At 42.9% G+C, this 19,439-nt stretch overlaps 1 protein-coding gene across 1 annotated transcript in view; it reads right to left on the reverse strand.

The window, feature by feature from the left end:
* Nucleotides 1–19,439, reverse strand: part of LTBP3 (latent transforming growth factor beta binding protein 3) — a 153,051-nt gene that overhangs the window by 8,372 nt on the left and 125,240 nt on the right. The window contains exons 20-22 of the mRNA XM_075837463.1: nucleotides 18,130–18,267; nucleotides 9,926–10,081; nucleotides 8,018–8,101 (exon numbers count right to left, since the gene is read on the reverse strand). Of these exons, the coding sequence (XP_075693578.1) occupies nucleotides 8,018–8,101; nucleotides 9,926–10,081; nucleotides 18,130–18,267 (378 nt within the window). The remainder of the gene's footprint in view (nucleotides 1–8,017; nucleotides 8,102–9,925; nucleotides 10,082–18,129; nucleotides 18,268–19,439) is intronic.

Below are 19,439 nucleotides of genomic sequence, written 5' to 3' on the forward strand. Positions count from 1 at the left end.
TACACTAAATGGACGAAAGTATTGGGACACCTACACATTACACCTACAGGAGCTTTTATGACATCCCATTCTAAATCCATAGGCATTTATATGGATTTGGCAGGGACAGTATGGCTGGTACTGCAGTCAGGGGCCCGGCTGAAATAGAAAAAAAAAAAAAATAGAGGACTGCTGTTGCTGCCTGTCACTCTTGGTAACTGAGTACCATGTAGTTACACTTAATGGAAACTGCACGGGCCCTTGTAACAGCAGACAGTAGCTCTGCTACAGTAAAGCAGGGCCCTATGGATCAGGCTCAGACTGACCCACCGGAAAGCTGGTGAATCCCGTGGTGGGCCCCTAAGCCAGGAGTGGGTCTCTGGCCTCCCACCATATAAGCAGCATTCAGCATCTCAGCCAGCCTGTGAATCCATGTAATAAACTGGATATGATATTTATCAAACTATTCAATTTATTATTAGACGCATAGGCTGGCTGTGATGACATCCAGGCTCAGTGACAGGTCAGCAATATCTTCCCTCCCCTGGCTATACCTCCTCAATGGCGCCCCCCACCACCAATCATCTAGCAGCTTCCTGCTGCAGGCTGACGCTGCATGGGCACTTATGGCCCGGCCACCACAAGTCTAATAAAAAGGGGCCCATCTGCCAATGCCTGCCACCTCCTCCATCATCTCCTGCTAACTTCTCCCCCTTCCTCTCCAGCGGGAGTCCTGAGTGCCTGCCCTTCCTCACCAGCGCACCAGAGCCAGCCAAGCCAGCAGTGAGCACAGCCTCTGCAACATTCCCAGGTAGGGAGACTTTGCCTACCTTTTACCTTGTGCCTACTCCTGCCCCTCCATAGAGCCCCTGCCCCCTTCTGTGCCCCCATCTGCTTTCCCCCACAGTATGCTTACCACCTTCTGTGTAACTCTCCCCTTGAAGAGCCCATCACTTTCTTTGTCCACACTCTTAACAAAAACCCTGCCCCTTCTATCTCCCTGTCCCCTACCTCCCAGAGAAGCCATACAACCTTCTGTGTACCCCTTCCCTAGAAAAACCTTGCCACCTGTTGTCTTACATGTCCCCACCCTCCCTCATAGAGCTCCAGTCATCTGCTTCTGTCCCCAGTTCCCTAATAGAGCCCCCGTACAGAAACCTGGCACCTTCCGCCCGCTGCCACCTTATGTCCCCCCTCCCCCACAGAGCCCCTGCCACATTTTGTCTTCCATGTCCCTGCCCCGCTCACACTGCCCCTGGCACCTTCTGACCCTTTGCTCCCCCATAAAGTTCCTCCTACCTTTTCTCCCCCTAAATGCCCTGTTCACCCCCACCTTCTTCTAATTCCGGTCATCCCTTTCCCCTCTGTGGTGAACTATAAGGCCCCATGCACACGAACGTGTTTTTGCGTCCGCAATTCCCCCGAAAATCCATGGGAGAATTGCGGACCCATTCATTTCTATGGGCCCATACACACTATCCGTGTTTTCACGGGTCCCTGCATGTCCGCAAATCCGTGCCGCACAAACTCAGGACATGTCTTATTACGGTCCGCAAATTCGATGCGGACATGCACATAGAAGTCAATGGGCCCGTGGAAAATGTGGGTCACCTCCGTGTGTCAACCGCAGTTTGTGGATTTGCGGAAGTGTTGCTAGGCGACGACCGGGAATGAGTTCTGTCGTCATCCTGTTTTACCTAGGCTTTTTTTTTTTATCCGCTTTTTGCGGATTACATACGGATGAACTGCGGATTACATACGGATGAACTGCGGAGGACATTTCACGGAACACGGTCCTGGAATTTGCGGACCAGAAAAACACTACGGTCGTGTGCATGAGGCCTAACTCGTAGAATGCCTTGACAACTGCAGACCTTCAAGACCTGCTGGGAGTTGAAGTTTTCCCCACATATTGCATTCCACAAGGAACCTTCTTAAGGATGAGTTCACGTGTAGTGACAACAGCAAGGCCGCATTGCTTCCAAAAACTGCGCTGACAAACAGTTTTACTACAAATTGGTGCCGTTATTAACAAGCAATTTTAAAACTGCGCCGTCATGCAGTAATATCGCAAGTCGGCGCAGTTTTCAGCCACGCTGTGACCTTGTAAGTGTGGACTCACTCTTTACACAATATTCCATACATACCACCTCTGGGATCCCTAATCAATCTGTCAATCCCCCCACCCACCCACATTCTCCAAATATTTCAGTGGGGACGTGGCCACATTTCCATTTATGTATATCGAGAATGCGGCAGCCGGGAATTGGCCACAGGGGTCAGGAAGTATTGGCATGTAGGACCCTTATAAGTGAGAACTTATAGAAACTTTGGCCCCTGTTCGAGTCTGGCCCATCTCTCCATTTAGCCTACTTCACATTTTGCAAGATATTATTTTTTCATCTTTTTTTTACAAAAAAAACATTGCAAAAGAAAAAGGTATGCAAATGAATGTCACGCAGCTCCGTACTTCCGTACGAGTTCCAAGTATACGGCTCCGATAGATCAAAACAACAAGAAAGGCAACCATTATAAAGTGTTTGGGTAAAATATATATAATGTGGGGGGCCCCAAATCTTTTGCTTTATGGGGCTCAGAAATTCCTGATGGCGGCCCTGGGAGTTGGTCCCCACTTTGCAGCTAAAACAGCTTTCACTATTATGGTAAGTCTTTCTAAAAGATTTTGGAGTGTGTCTGTGGGAATATTTGCCCATTAATCCAGAAGAGCATTTTTGAGATGAGACACTAATGTTGGATGAGAGCGCTGGCTCACAATCTCTGTTATAGTTCATCCCGATGGGGCCGAGGTCAGGGCTCTGTGCAGGCCAGTCAAGTTTTTCCACACCAAACTCGCCCAACCATGCCTTTATGGACCTTGCTTTGTGCATTGGAGCCCTTCCCGCACTGCAGGTGAGTAATCTCTGTTTACCTTGCTTACACAATGACGTGATTTGTTCATGTCATGTGATCGTGGCAGCCAGTCAACGCCATATTAAGTAAGGGTTCTGGCGGTGTGGGAACGGCACAGTATTTACAGTAAACACAAATACAATTACGTTTATTTTTAAAGTTCTAGCCCTATTGAACCTAATTTAAATGGAATCTGTCACCAGGTATATGCTGCTCTATCCTACCACCATCCTGAGTGAAGAGCAGGGTAAGTTTAATACCCCTTCTGCTTGAAGCTGATTGGTGGGGTCCGACTCCCAGGACCCCCGCCAATCACCTGTTTTGAAGGGGACGCAGCGCTCGTACGAGAGCTGGTGCTTCCCCTTCATTCCGGTCACTTGCTCACATTGTGAATCCGTGTCGGCGATTCACAGTGTGAGCGAGTAAGTGAAATGAAGGGGAAGCAGCTCTCGTACGAGTGCTGCGGCCCCTTCAAAACAGGTGATTGCGGGGTCCCGGGAGACGGACCCCAAGCCATCAGCTATTGATGGCCTATCCTGAGGATAGGCCATCAATGTTTAGGGACTGGACAATCCCTTTAAGCCTACGATGTAGCAGGCTTAGAGGGCCCATGAGACAGGATCACAGATTGTGTGATGCTGTCTGCTGGGCCCTGTATCTAAGCCAATCACATGGTAGACTTAGATACAAGGCCCATGTGTGATCCTGTCTGCTGGGCCCTGTATCTAAGCATCTTACATAAGCACATGGTAGGCTTAGATACAAGGCCCATGTGTGACCCTGTCTGTTGGGCCCTGTATCTAAGCATCTTACATAAGCGCATGGTAGGCTTAGATACATGGCCCATGTGTGATCCTGTCTGCTGGGCCCTGTATCTAAGCATCTTACATAAGCACATGGTAGGCTTAGATACATGGCCCATGTGTGATCCTGTCTGATGGGCCCTGTATCTAAGCATCTTACATAAGCACATGGTAGGCTTAGATACATTGCCCATGTGTGATCCTGTCTGATGGGCCCTGTATATAAGCCTACCACACGTGTTACTAATCGTTTTTGTTGTGTTTGTGTTTTTTTTACAGGTTCGGTCGTTGGACTACGTCGGATTCGAGGACTACTTTGATGACGGCATTTTTATTATCAATAAAATGGTTAATGAGGGTTGTCTGGGTGGTTTTTATTTCGATAAAATATTTTTTCTATGTCTTTGTTTGTTTTTTAAACTTTATTACTACCGCCTTAGTAATGGCCACCGGCTGATTGACAGTGTCCATTATTAAGGCGAGGCTTAGTGTTAGCCGGTACAGAGGCTAACACTAACCCCCATTATTACCCCGGTACCCACCGCCACCAAGGGTGCTGGGAAGAGCCGGGTATGATCCAGTACCTGACCATCTGTAGTGATGGTCGGGCAATGGGGTGGCCGCAAGCTGGTATTATTAGGCTGGGAAAGGCCAAAAACTGTGATCCCTTCCCCCCTGGTAATGTTAACCTGCTACTGCTGGCTGGTTATGAAAAATGGGGGGGACCCTGCCAGATACAACAGCAGCAGCCTAGCCTTACCAGGGGGGGAAGGGTCACTGTTTTTGGCCTTTTCCAGGCTGATATTACCAGCCTGTGGCTGACCCGGTACCCGACCATCACTACAGCCTGTGGCTGACCCGGTACCCAACCATCACTACAGATGGTCGGGTACTGGTTCGTACCCGGCTCTTCCCAGTACCACTGGTGGCGGTGGGTACCGGGGTAATGGGGGTTAGTGTTAGCCTCTCTGCCTGCTAACATTAAGCCTCGCCTTAGTAATGGATGTTGTCAATCAGCCAGCAGCTATTAAGGCGGTAATAATAAAGTTTAAAAAAATACAAGGACATAGAAAAAATATTTTATTGAAATAAAAAAACAAACACAACCATCATTAACCATTTTATTGAGAATAAAAAAAACGCTACCATTGAAGTAGTCCTCGAATCCGACGTAGTCCAACAACCGAACCTGTAAAATAACACAAACACACAAAAATAATTAGTAACACATAAAAAAGCAAAACAATTCTTATACTTACCTTTTCTGGGTCCAGCGCTGGAACAGCAATGTCAGCGAGCTGGTCCCTATATCTGATCCTATCATGTGTGATACTGTCTGTTGAGCTACTGTATCTAATCTTATAATGTGTGATACTGTCTGTTGAGCTACTCTATCTAATCCTATCATGTGTGATACTGTGCTGAGCCACTGTATCTAATCCTATCCATAGTTTGTAGGGTCGTAGTGCTATAGATATGCTGTCTCCTATACACACAGACATATACACACAGACATATACACACAGACACACACACATATTCAGGGACACAGTGTATAGTACTATTATATTCAGGAGTGCAGTGTCTAGTACTATTATATTCAGGGGCGCAGTGTATAATACTATTATATTCAGGAGTACAATGTATAGTACTATAATATTCATTGTATGATACTATTATAGTTAGAAGCATAGAGTGTGGCATCATGAGAATTTTATCTTCGTTTACAGGTGCGGAAATGTTGGAAAAGTAGGGAGCCGAAGACATCTGAGCTGCAAACTGCAGAAATGGGCCGTGCCCGGGAGAAGTAATCACAGCGGTCTGGACCGGATGGAGATGAAAAGAGAAAAAGAACGAAAAAGAATCTGAGACGTCACCGGTGAGTCACTCAATATAAATGTTTATTCTACCTGTGACTGATCAGTACTGTAGTCACTGTATGATCTGCAGCAAGATGACGGATGGTAGCATTCTTTTTGTTAAACAGCAACTCCCAGCATATCCTAACCATTGTTCAGGCTATACTGGGAGCTGTCGTTTTATGATGTACAAATTTATATGGCAGGGGTTTAACTGAATTTGCAAATGATCTCTGTACTGAACTGTATTTGTTCTGGTGCTGTATATATGTACTGAGCTTGGTTATGGTGCTGTATGTATATATATATATGTATATATATATATATATATATATATATATATACACTGAGCTTGGTTCTGGAGTTATATATATGTACTGAGCTGTATATATGTACTGAGCTTGGTTCTGGGGATGTTTATATGTACTGAGCTTGGTTCTAGTTCTGTATATATGTACTGAGCTAGGTTCTGGTGCTGTATTTATGTACTGAGCTTGGTTCTGGGGCTGTATTTATGTACTGAGCTTTTTTCTAGTGCTGTATATATGTACTGAGCTTGGTTCTGGTGTTGTATATATGTACTGAGCTTGGTTCTGGGGCTGTATATATGTGCTGAGCTTGGTTCTGGTTCTGTATATATTTACCTTCTCTTAAGGTAAAAGTATATGTTAAATCTACTTTTACCTTAAGAGAAGGTAAATATATACAGTAAAAACTAAATCCAAAAAACCATGGAGGAATCTCAGTTTTTTCCAATTCACCAATTATATGGTACTTTACATGGTGCCAATAAAAACTATAACTCCTCCCGCAAAAAAATAATCCTTCACACACCACTCCATTGACTTAAAAATAAAAAAAAGTTATAAAGCTCCTGACCAGGGTCTCAAAATATTCCGCTTTTTCTCTTCTGTATGGCTCATTCTTCTTTTACAGCTAAATTAAAACCGTGCCAGATCTGTGGCCGCCTAAAAAGAAATCTGCAAATATGTACGGTACAGCGTCTTCGGAGATCGCGGGGGGGGGGAGACCTGAAAAACCTTAATCCGCCCCTGCCTCCAGGGGTGACGTTTCATCCCATGTCACTGCTGCAGCGAATCACGGGCTGCAGCGGTCACATGGGATGAAACTTCATCCCAGGAGGTCGGGCTTCAGGACTTCAGAGGAACGCGTCACCATGACTACGGGTAAGTATGAGATTTTTTTTTCTACCTGCTATTTTTCGCAGCAGACATTCCAGATAAAAAACTGCACCACAATTTGGTGCGGTTTTTCGGCTGGAATTCCCTGCAGCGTCCAGGGTGGATACACTGTGTACTTTTTACAGCATGTCTGCCCTGTGTGAGAATAGCAGCTCTGCGGCTCAAGCAGCCAACAGTGTAAAAATAAACACATTAATGCAGCTTCAGACGGGCCCTGGTCCAAGGGTGGAGGATAACACTGAGGGGGGATTACCTCGCTGTGGATTCGACTTGTAAGTATGAACTTTTAAATATCTAATTGAAAAGAAAAATTGACCATAGAAACTGAATTGCTCTGTGTGTTTTCACACTATTAGCAGGGAGTATGATCCCAGCCTGTAAGGGTATGTGCACACGACCTCTTTTCAGACGTAAGGGAGGCGTTTTACGCCTCAAATTACGCCTGAAAAGACGGCTCCAATACGTCGGCAAACATCTGCCCATTGCTTGCAATGGGTCTTACGATGTTCTGTGCAGATGAGCTGTCATTTTACACGTCCCTGTCAAAATACGGCGCGTAAAATGACGGCTCGTCAAAAGAAGTGCAGGACACTTCTTGGGACGTTTTTGGAGCCGTTTTCTCATAGACTCTATTGAAAACAGCTCCAAAGACGGCCGTAAAAAACGCAGCACAAAACGAGAGTTGCTCAAAAAACATCTGAAAATCAGGAGCTGTTTTCCCTTGAAAACAGCTCCGTATTTTCAGACGTATTTTGTTAATCGTGTGAACATACCCTTACTGTCACCTCTCCCCCTGCTGTGGTGCTGCTCCTGAGGAGGATAATCATCCTGGCACGGCTTGAGATGATGTCTGGTCCGTCTTCCGTCGCTCCGGTGAAGGACCTGCGGAAGTAAGTGACGTCACAGCGTGTTCTCGCAATTCTAGCTGAGATCATGCTGGGCTGTGAATCACGCTGGGCTGGACCGAAGAGAAGTGTTTGACGCTGATTGATCTGCGTCATACAGTTTTCTATACAACGCCCACATGGTAAAAAGAAAAAAATGGCCAGTTAGCCATTAATAGAAAATTAGCATAACTCTAAAAAAAGAACATAACTTCGAAAATAATAACGTTTTTTTTAAACAAAAAACACAGGAGTTTTCATCATTAAAGTGCCTATTAGATTGGGTAGAAGATAGGGAAGTGATGAACTGGTGACAGAGCCTCTTTAAGTCTAAATATAAATAAATTATTATAATAAACAGGGAAATAAATATGCTATACCTCTGCGTGATTTTCTTTTTACGTGATGTGCACTGAACTCCCAGAATGAATTTGCCGCACTGTGAGAGATTGAGCAGACCAAAGCTGAAAGAAAATAAAAACAATAAAAGAACAAATTATATATATTTTTCGAAATTTAAATTCTAATTACATTTGGGAATTAGGTATAATAACAAAAGTCTCAAAAAACACACAATCTGTAAATTTGGTGCAGGCACTAGACATGCATCGGGCCAAACTTCCTCCCTCACATAGTCAAATATTTTCTTTTAAAGTTTAAAATGAAACTTTAATAAACTTATCAAAACAAAAAAGCTTTTCAAAATCATTTGTACTTATCTTGTTCTGATCCGAAATTATAGCCCAGTACTACATTAAAAATTCTGCTGACTGCAGAGCTGAAATCTCCCAGCATTTTATGCTGGCTCAATGTCTACACAGAGCTTACTCTGGAGATTTGCTTTTCAGAAGGTCTATACCAAGCACTATTACTGGAGAAACCAGCTGCTCCATTGTATTTTAGGAACTTAGCTAAGGGCCTCTTCACAACAGCGTTCAGGTTCCGTTCATCGGTTCCGGTTACCCTTTCCGTCAGAGGAACTGATGAATGGAAAGATGAACGTAAACTACAGCTTACGTTTGCATTACCATTGATTTTAATGGTAATGCTTCAGTTTCAGTGTGTTTCCGTTCCTTAAAGTTTCCGTTTTTTTCACGAAAACAATAGCGCAGTTGACGTAAATATACGGGAAGGTGTCCATGGCAATAAATGTCAGTATTTTATCCGCAATTATGGATCCGTAATTCCTTCAGGAATTTCGAGGCAGATTTAGCCCTGCCTCCACTTTCTTAGTCGCATTTTTCACTGCGTTTTTCGGCTGCGACCATTGAGCGCCGCAGGCAAAAATTTTTGCGAAAAACGCTTTCTCTCCCTCCCACTGATTTCAATGGGTGGTCAGATATGGAACTGTGGGAAGAAAGAGCATGTCGCCGAAAGTTTTTTCCTGCGAGCGGAAAAAAACCCTCATGGGGAAAAACCGCCTCAGCCTTCCATTGAAATCAAATTTCAAATTTCCGCATCAAAAAAAGCGCCAAATAACTACGCGTGAACTTGCCCTTTTGCTATATTCACACAAACGTATTTCACATCCGTGTGCTGTCCGTTTTTTTCATGGACACCACACGGACCTATTAAAAACGTTGGGGCAATTCTGACATAGGTTGTTTTCACGCTGCGTGTGTCTGTTGAGTGAAACTCACTGCATGTCCTATTTGGTGCGTTTTTGCGCACCACGCAGTCCATTGAAGTCAATGGGTGCGTGAAAAAAATGGACAGCACACGGACGTTATCCGTGTGCTGTCCGTGATTCACGCAACAGTTGCTAAGGAAATGATGAGGGAAAAAAAACACCTTCTGCAGGTTAATTTTGCTGACATAAAAAACGCGTGACATACGGATGACATACGCGCGTAAAAAACGCAGACGCAGAAAAAATCTGACTCAGAATGCCTTCAGGAATTTTAAGACAATTTTTGAACAGCCTGCATGTATTTTTACACGTTTTTTGGCAGCGTTTTTTGCCCTCGGCCATTAGAGCTAATACAAGGACTATGGGCAAAAAACGCAGCTAAAAACGCTCAGAAACTAGCACTGCAGGTTATTTCTTCCTCCAATTGATTTCACAGGGAGGTCAGAGGCGGAAACCGCAGCAAGAAAAGACATGCCGCTATTTTTTTCCGCGAGCGAAAAAACGCCTCTGCCTCTCATCGAAACCAATAGGGGGCAATTTTGACAGTTTTTTGGCGCCGATTCTGACACCCTTTACGCGTCTAAATCAGTTTCAAAAAACTGTGTGAACTGACCCTAAATGTGTATTGATTTTTCTTTTTGCTTTTTTAGATCCTTACCATGCCTGGGTGGGCAGGAGAGACACCTAGGACCCCAACCATGACCTTGCCGACAGCAGCATTCATTCAGTGATAACTGAGGACCATTCATTTGATGAGAACAAATTCCATCTGTACCTCGTATCATCCAGCAGATGTCCAGAGCCTCAGAGCGATCTGCAGTGGAAAATTAATCTCATTTAATACTTATAGGATTTCTATTCTTGAACATTGCATGCTTCAATAAAATAAAACTGAATTCCATCCATAGTCAAGTTATTTTCTGGCGGTACTCATGGTAAATGATACATTTTGAGCTTTATTTTGAGTTGCTGTTTAAAAACTAAGAAATCCTGTTTATTCACATGGGTGTATGATGGCTCAGCTGAGAGATGATATTTATGGGTGTTTTTGGATCTCTTACTTTCCCATGACGGCATCCGATCCAAGTTTTTGTGCTGAATTTATGTCTCTCATACATTATGGCAGTGTGAATAAATAATTAGGTTCATTTCTCACAAAATGTTCAGGTCAAGCTTCCATGGTGTTTTTAGTGATGTATTTTCAGTGGTTTTGGGGTTGCTAAAAATTATGTGGATAGATGTTGGCTGCTATTCAATCGGGGAAATATGAGGTTCCCACAACATATTTTTGTTTGTGGCTTTTTTTTCTCTGGCCCTGATGGTTTGTTAGACTGCAATTTTAACTAAAACTGCAATTGCCTGTGTGACTTGATTTCACACAGATACAATTTTATGGCAATTCTTTGTGCATTTTTATAATACAAAAAATAAATATCAGTTCTACCTAGTGGTGGCTGCAGGCAGCCATAATTTAGTAATTTAACTCTATCTGTGCCGGCTTCATATCTCATCCACTCTGCTGCTACTGTATTATGCTGCAGATTTTCTGCAACTAAATACATTGTGTGAACCCGGCCAAATGGCGCTCTGACCACTATAAATATATACTAAAGATATATTAAGAAGTTAATTACTGCATAATTTTAAACCTATTAAGATTTAAATATATGAAATAAAATAGTAAGGACATTCACTTTAAACCCTTCCCGACATCCACCGACACTTCAGGGTAACGAGCTGGATTCCACTTAAGCATGATCTCGCTAATTTAACGCATTAAATGGCGCAATCAATTGCGACTATGCCATTTAAATGACTAGAAAGAGTGGAGCAGCCCCCTGTAACATTTAAACGGCCCCCCCACCATGCAGTCGCAGGGTGCCGTTAGTTGGCGCCCCCAGGTCTGCCATCTTTATACTATTATGAATCCCTGCCTATAGGAGAGTGTCAGTGTCACGCAATTGCATGCAAGCGATCTAACGATCACTGGTTCAAGTCCCCTAAGGGGACAAGTAAAAAAAACAGTAAGGCTCTATTCACATCTGCATTGGGGTCCCGTTCTGACGTTCCGTCGGAGGTTTCCGTCAGAACGGGACCCTGAGTAGACACAAACTGACACTGATGGAAACCAGAGGTTTCCATCACCATTGATCTCAATGGTGACGGAGTCGGTGACCGTGGTCTCCGTTTGTCTCTTTTGTGCACCGGACCCGTAGTTTTGCCGGAAGAAATAGTGTAGTTGACTACGCTATTGCTTCCGGCAAAATGACGGATCCAGTGCTACGAACCTATACGACCCTATAGCTATGGATAGGATTAGATGATACTGTCTGTTGGTCCCTGTATCTAAGCCTTCCACATGATAGGATTAGATACAGTGGCTCAGCAGACAGTATCACACATGATAAGATTAGATACAGTGGCTCAGCAGACAGTATCACACATGGTAGGATTAGATACAGTGGCTCAGCAGACAGTATCACACATGATAGGATTAGATACAGTGGCTCAGCAGACAGTATCACACATGATGGGATTAGATATAGGGCCCAGCTCGCTGACATTGTGGCTCCAGTGCTGGACCCAGGAAAGGTAAGAATAATAATTGTTTTGCTTTTTATGTGATACAAATTTTTCTTGTGTGTTTGTGTTTTTTTTTACAGGCTTGGTTGTTGGAATACGTCGGATTCGAGGACTACTTAGATTACGGCTTTTTTATTCTCAATAAAATGGTTAATGAGGGTTGTGTGTGTGGGGGGTTTTGTTTCAATAAAATATTTTTCTGTGTCCTTGTATTTTTTTAAACTTTATTACTACCGCTTTAGTAATGGCAGCTGGCTGATTGACAGTGTCCAGTGCTAAGGCGAGGCTTGGTGTTAACCAGTGAAATGGCTAGCACTAACCACCATTATTACCCCGGTACCCACCGCCACCAGGGGAAGAGCTTGGTACGATCCAGTACCCGACCATCTGTAGTGCAGGTCGGTCACTGGGGCGGCCGCAGGCTGGTATTATAAGGCTGGAAAAGTCCGAAAACAGTGGGCCTTCCCACCCTGGTAATGCTAGGCTGTGGCTGCTGCCATATTGTATCTGGCTGGTTATCAAAAATGGGGAGGACCGCACGATGTTTATTCCATTTAACCCCTATCCGCACCAGGACGTAACTGTACGTCGTTGCGGGAAGTTACTTCCCGCACGAGGATGTACAGTTACTGAGTTAATCCCGGTGCACACTGTCGGCGACAGTGTGCACCGGGAACCAGGAGGTCAGCTGTCGCCGACAGCTGACACTCCCCTCTTGCCGGCCAGCGGTCCTTTGCCGCTGATTTCGGCGCATTAACCCCTTAAATTCGGCGATCGGGTGCAATCGCCGAATTTTAGGGGTTTCTAACATATCGGCAGACCCCCGTCCGAAATCGCGGGGTCTGCCGATAGTTAGTATGGCAAACGGAAGCCAAACAATGGCTTCCGGGTCTGCCATGGACAGAAGCCCATCAGGACCAACCTTCGGCTGGTCCTGATAGGCTTCCTGTCAGAGTGACAGGAAGTCACTGTGTCGTTCCCGATGCACACTGTCGGCGACAGTGTGCATCGGGAACTTGGAGATCAGCTGTCCCCGACAGCGGACACTCTCCAGTGTTGCCGATCAGCGGCTCATCGCCGCTGATTTCGGCAATTAACCCGTTACATGCGGGGCTCGATTGCAATCTCCGCATGTAGCGGGTTTGTAGCGCATCAGCAGCCCCCATGCAATCGTGGGGGCTTCTGATGCTTGTGATGGCACCTGGGGGCCAGACAACGGCCCCCAGGTCTGCCATGTATGTCAGCCTATGAGGATCAGCCTCTGCTGATCCTCGTAGACCAACTGTCAAAGTGACTGTGACGTCACACTGACAGTTGGAATACATTACACTACCTAGGTAGTGTAATGTATTCTAGCAGCGATCAGAGCTGCAGGTCAAAAAAAGAAAGTGTAAAAAGTAAAAAAAAAAGTTAATAAACAAAAATATAAAGTGTAAAAAGTAAAAAAAAGTTAATAAAAATGTTTTATAAAAGTGTAAAAATAAAAGGTTTTGTTTTCCTATAATAAATCATTTATTATAGGGAAAAAATGAAAACGTTAAAAAAAAGTACACATATTTGGTATCGCCGCGTTCGTAACGACCCAATCTATGAAACTATAATGTTAATTTTTCCGCACGGTGAACGCCACAAACAAAATAAACTGAAAACTGTCAGCATCGCTATTTTTTGGTCACCACCCCTCCCAAGATATAGAATAAAAAGTGATCAAAAAGTTGCATTTACCCCAAAATGGTACCAATAAAAACTACAACCCGTCCCGCAAAAAACAAGACCTCCCACAGCTTTTTTGACGAAAAAATAAAAAAGTTACGGCTCAGAATAGCGTGTCCCAGAAAATAAATTATTTTATAGAAACTTCATTTTATTGTGCAAACGCTGCAAAACTTAAAAAAAACTATACACATATGGTATCGGCGTAATCGTACCGACCGGCAGAATAAATTAAAACGGAATTTATTGAGCACGGTGAACGCTGTAATAAATAAAGAATTTAAAGCGCCAAAATCGCTGTTTTTTGGTCACCCTAGCTCTAAAAAACATCCTGAGGGGCCAAAATGCTCACTATACCCCTAGAAAAATTCCTTGAGGGGTGTAGATTCCAAAATAGGGTGACTTTTGGGGGGTTTCCACTGTTTTGGTCCCTCCGGGGCGTTGCAAACCCGACATGGCACTGAAAACCAATCCAGCAAAATCTGCTTCCAAAATCCAAAAGGCGCTCCCTCCCTTCTGAGCCCTGCTGTGGGTCCAAACATCAGTTTACGACCACATATGGGGTATTGCCGTAATCGGGAGAAATTGCTTTACAAATGTTGGGCGGCTTTTTCTCCTTTATTCCTTGTAAAAATGAAAAAATTCTATGTTTCCACAGAAAAATAGGTGATTTTCATCTTCACAGACTAATTCCACAAAATTCTGCAAAAAAACTGTGGGGTCAAAATGCTAACTATACCCCTAGAAAAATGCCTTGAGGGGTGTAGTTTCCAAAATGGGGTCACTTTGGGGGGGTTTCGGCTGTTTAGGTACCACAAGACCTCCTCAAACCTGACATGGTGCCTAAAATATATTCCTAAAAAAAGGAGGCCCCGAAATCCACTAGCTGCTCCTTTGCTTCTGAGGCCTGTGCTTCAGTCCATTAGGACACTAGGGCCACATGTTGGATATTTCTAAAATCTGCAGAATCTGGGCAATAAATATTGAGTTGCGTTTCCCTGGTAAAACCTTCTGTGTTACAGATTTTTTTTTATTACAAATGAATTTCGGCAAAATAAATGAAATTTGCAAATTTCACCTCTACTTTGCCTTAATTCCTGTGAAACGCCTAAAGGGTTAAAATATTTTCTGAATGTGGTTTTGAATACCTTGAGGGGTACAGTTTTCAAAATGGGGTGATTTATGGGGACTTTCTAATATATAAGGCCCTCAAAGCCACTTCAGAACTGAACTGGTCCCTGAAAAAATAGCCTTTTGAAATTTTATTGAAAATATGAGAAATTGCTGCTAAATTTCTAAGCCTCGTAACGTCCTAGAAAAATAAAAGTACGTGAAAAAAAATGATGCAAACATAAAGTAGACATATAGGAAATGGTAACTAGTAACTATTTTGTGTGGTATTACTATGTGTTTCACAAGCAAATACATTTAAATTTAGAAAAATGCTAATTTTTGCACATTTTTGCTAAAATTTGAAGTTTTTCACAAATAAATATTGAATTTATCGACCAAATTTTTTCACTAACATAGAGTACAATATGTCACGAGAAAACAATCTCAGAATCGCTTGGATAGGTAAAAGCATTCCGGAGTTATTACCACATAAAGTGACACATGTCAGATTTGAAAAAATAGGCTGTGTCCTGAAGGCCAAAACAGGCTGTGTCCTTAAGGGGTTAAAAAATAAAAAAAAAAGACATGGGGTCCCCCCTATTTTTGATAACCAGCCAAATACAACACAGCATCTGGCTAGCATTACCAGGGTGGGAAGGGCCATCACTACAGATGGTCGGGTACTGAATCATACCCAGCTCTTCCCGGTACCCCTGGTGGCGGTGGGTACCGGGGTAATAATGTTAGCCTCTGGACCGGCTAATACTAAGCCCCGCCTTAGTAATGGATGCTGTTAATCAGCCAGTGGCCATTACTAAGGCAGTAGTAATAAAGTTTAAAAGAAAATACAAAGACATAGAAAAAATATATTTTATTAAATAAAAAAAAACACACAACCCTCATTAACCATTGAAGTAGTCCTCGAATCCGACGTAGTCCAACGACCAAACCAGTAAAAAAAACACAAACATAAAAAATAACACATTAGTAACACATGTGGTAGGCTTAGATACAGGGCCCATGTATACTGTATAAGATTACTGTTTGCTGGAGTCCTTTATCTAAGCCTGCCTTGTGATAAGCTTAGATACATGGTCCAACAGACAGCATCACACATGGGCTTAGATACAGGGCCCATGTGTGATACTGTCTGTTGGTCCCTGTATCTAAGCCTTCCACATGTTAAGGTTAGATACAGGACCCCAGCAGACAGTAATTTTATACAGTATAAGATTACTGTCTGCTGGGGTCCTGTATCTAAGCCTGCCTTGTAGTAAGCTTAGATATATGGTCCAACAGACCGTAGTACGGTCCGCGGTTTTTACGGTTGTGTGCATGGGGCCAAATAGAATAGAATGCAATAAGGAATTTCAACTCAATAGAATATTATGCCTAATAGAATGCAACATATGTTCAATGGGTATACCTAGTTGATTGCCTTTAGTCCTGGGTTTGTCAATTGCAGTACAAGGTGACATTCCAATGGAATAAATAATGGACAATAATTGAATGAATATCATGTATTTAAGATTAGATTGTATTGGCAGGCAGTGAACTACATTATTTCTCAAGACTAGGCTGGAGTTGACACTCCCTAGTTTTGTTAATATGTTGAATCTATAATGGAGGTAAGGCTGAAACGGTCTATTGGTGGTCTAGTGGGGTAATATAAGATCATTCCCCATTAGATTAATAAATAGAGGTTACAGAATGGGAGAAACATCAATTAGAATCGGTTACAGCTAAAGAAAACACGCTGTACTGTCAGCAATAGTAGCGTAAATACACTAGTTATTTGTTTGTAAGATTACCGAGCAACAGTCTAGCCCCCTGTGGCGTTTAATATGACGTGTGCTGTGTCTGTGATCCTATTTGCTCTTGCAGAGGGTTGGAGGGAGCCCCGGCGCATGTCATCAGACTGATGGCGGAGCTTAGCCTTTATTTATTCGCATTCTGGTCGCTGCGTGTCGCTCTCATCGTGGCCACCGGGGTTAGATATAACGCTGGCGTTCAAATCTGTTATCTGTGTTTGTGTGTCAAAATAATAACAGTCTCCTGAGGTGCCTGTGGGTTATGCTGTAGGTGAAACGCGTCGAGATATAATCCATCTATCTGGATGTCAGTTTTAGTGCAGGAATACTAGGGACAATATTGCAGGTGTTTCTGCTCAGGAAGGGTGGAAATACTGGTTTCCTACACTAGGTCTAATGCTGGTGTTCAATAAAGTTTATACCAGTTAAAATTGCCCTAGTCTCAAACCATTTTTTTTTTTTTAGGTGGAAAGGAATACCTAGTGCAATAAAAACATTTTTTTTTTTTTTATGTATATCAAATAAAAGTATTTTATTCAGGGACACAGTGTATTGTACTATTATATTGAGGGGCACAGTGTATGGTACTATTATATTCAGTGGCATAGAATGTGGCACCATGAGAATTTTATCTTTGTTTATAGGTGCGGAAATGTTGGAAAAGTGAGGAGCTGAAGACATCTGTTTGGCAAACTCTGCAGAAATGGGTAGTGGCTAGGAGGCTCTGTCATGAAGGTCTGGACCAGACGGAGAAGAAAAGAGAAAAAATGACTCCAATCTGAGAAGATGTTACCTCTGAGTCACTAAATGTAAATATTTATTCTCCCTGTGACTGATTAGTACTGTAATCACTGTATGATCTGCAGCGATATGATCGGTGTATCATTCTTTTTTGTGAAACAGCAACTCCCAGAATATGCTTACCATTGTTCAGTCCATACTGGTACCTGTAGTTTTATGTCGTACAAACTTATATGGCAGGGCTTAAACTGTATATGTGCTTGTGCTGTATATATGTACTGTATCAAAAACCAGGAATGGGCAGGCACACCGCCTACCTATGGAGTGCAAAGTCTATGCCCTAGAACAAACGAATAAAACTACCAGAGATAGTAGGGCAAAAAAAATTGACATGCACCTCCAAAATTGTATCAAAACAGTAACAATATTTTTATTGACACCAAAAAGGGGAAGACAAACAAGTTAAAAACATAGTATACAAAAATTCAAACAGTGATCCATAATAAGATACACCATAAGGCCCCATGCACACGACCGTAAAAAACCTCAGTTTTTGCGGACCGCAATTGCGGTCCGCAAAAACGGACACATTCACTTTCATTGAACGCGGACACCTTTCCGTAGCACTACGGAAGGGTGTCCGTGCCGTGGAAATGTTCCCGGGAATTCTGGAACATGTCCGTTCTTTCGCATTTTGCGGGCCGTGCTCCCATGCTTTGTATGGGAGCACGGCCCGAAAATGCGGCTGTCAGTCAGCGGCCGGCCGTGCCCGCAATTGCGGGCCGTGATTGCGGGCACGGTCGTGTGCATGGGGCCTAACACTGCTATACAGGTATTAAACAGTGTTAGGATATTTGAGGATATGATAAAAGTAGAATTTCGGAAAATATTCAGTTCTTACCTAGTTCAGGATTGGGCATGCAGCGCTTGTGTTCAGCATGATATTGCATATGAAGAGAGCAGCGACAGTAGAAGGAGCCTCGAGTATTAATGCACTGGCCATTTATGCAGTTTGACTCATCTACACACTCATCTACATCTATAGGATAAAATATGAAAAGATTTTCTACATGAGTTTACAGTCTACAATTATATCCATTTTAAGAATTGTAGGATATCTTAAGTTTTGAAGCTGACTGTAAGCTGTTACAACAGTCTGGACCAATTTATATGTAAACTGGGATAATGGACTTTGACAGGCAGGAGCAGCATTAGGCCAGGATCACACACTCACAGGATTGATGTAGTTTTTGTGGCGGGTTCTGGCTTTTTTAGCCAAACACAGAAGTGGTCACAAAATAAAAGAGATGTATCAGTCTTTTCTTTTATATTTTTGCTTTCTTTAGAATCAACTTCCGGCTTTGGCTCAAAAAACCGAGCCAGAAACTGCACCAAAACAATTTGTGAGATCCTGACCTTTGTTGGATTGTTTTTATTGGTTTTTGGAGGGAACAAAAGTAATTTTAACATTCTTAACTAATTGGAGCATACCTTTACCTGAGTGGAGTTATAGTGGTGTAGATCTAGTGAGTACAGGAAGTTTTGGGTATAAACATTATTCCTGTCCTGGCACACTGCGCTGTCTATATTATCCCCTCCCTAGAAGGGTTCATGCAGATTATAAATGGCTGTTGTGAGATGGATATTGCTAGTTGTTTAACCATTTTGCTGCCTGGACAATTTTCACACTTTTCACATACACAAATAAAACCTGAATTAAAAAATAGAAAAATCATCTTATACTCCCATACCTAATATATTTTCTGCAAGTAGACATCCAGCACATTGGGAAAACACTACCTAGCACATTACACTCATGGACAACTTCATGCAATTTTTAATCAAAGCATATTATTTAGTAAAAAATGCATAACAATTAATCTTTGTGTATAAGTTTGACCCAAGCAGAGCCTGTGATGCACCTCTTCAAAATAAAAGCTAAAGATGTGTAGCGGTTATACATGCCACTTATGCCAGTTCGCAGAAAAAAAACATATTTTGACCTCGTAGTATGAACCCGGCCTAAATGTGACAATCAGAAAGCACATATCCTCCCTGATTGGTAAGAGGAGTGACAGGGCCAGCCTTAGGTTGGATGGCGCCCTGTGTGGTATTTTCTATTGCTGTCCTCCACAAACCAAAAATTAACCACATATATAGGCATGCACATACTGGAACATACATAAAGGCAGATATTTAGACAAAACAGGC

The sequence above is a fragment of the Rhinoderma darwinii genome, chromosome 9, assembly GCF_050947455.1.
Source record: "Rhinoderma darwinii isolate aRhiDar2 chromosome 9, aRhiDar2.hap1, whole genome shotgun sequence".
Taxonomy (NCBI): Eukaryota; Metazoa; Chordata; class Amphibia; order Anura; family Rhinodermatidae; genus Rhinoderma; species Rhinoderma darwinii.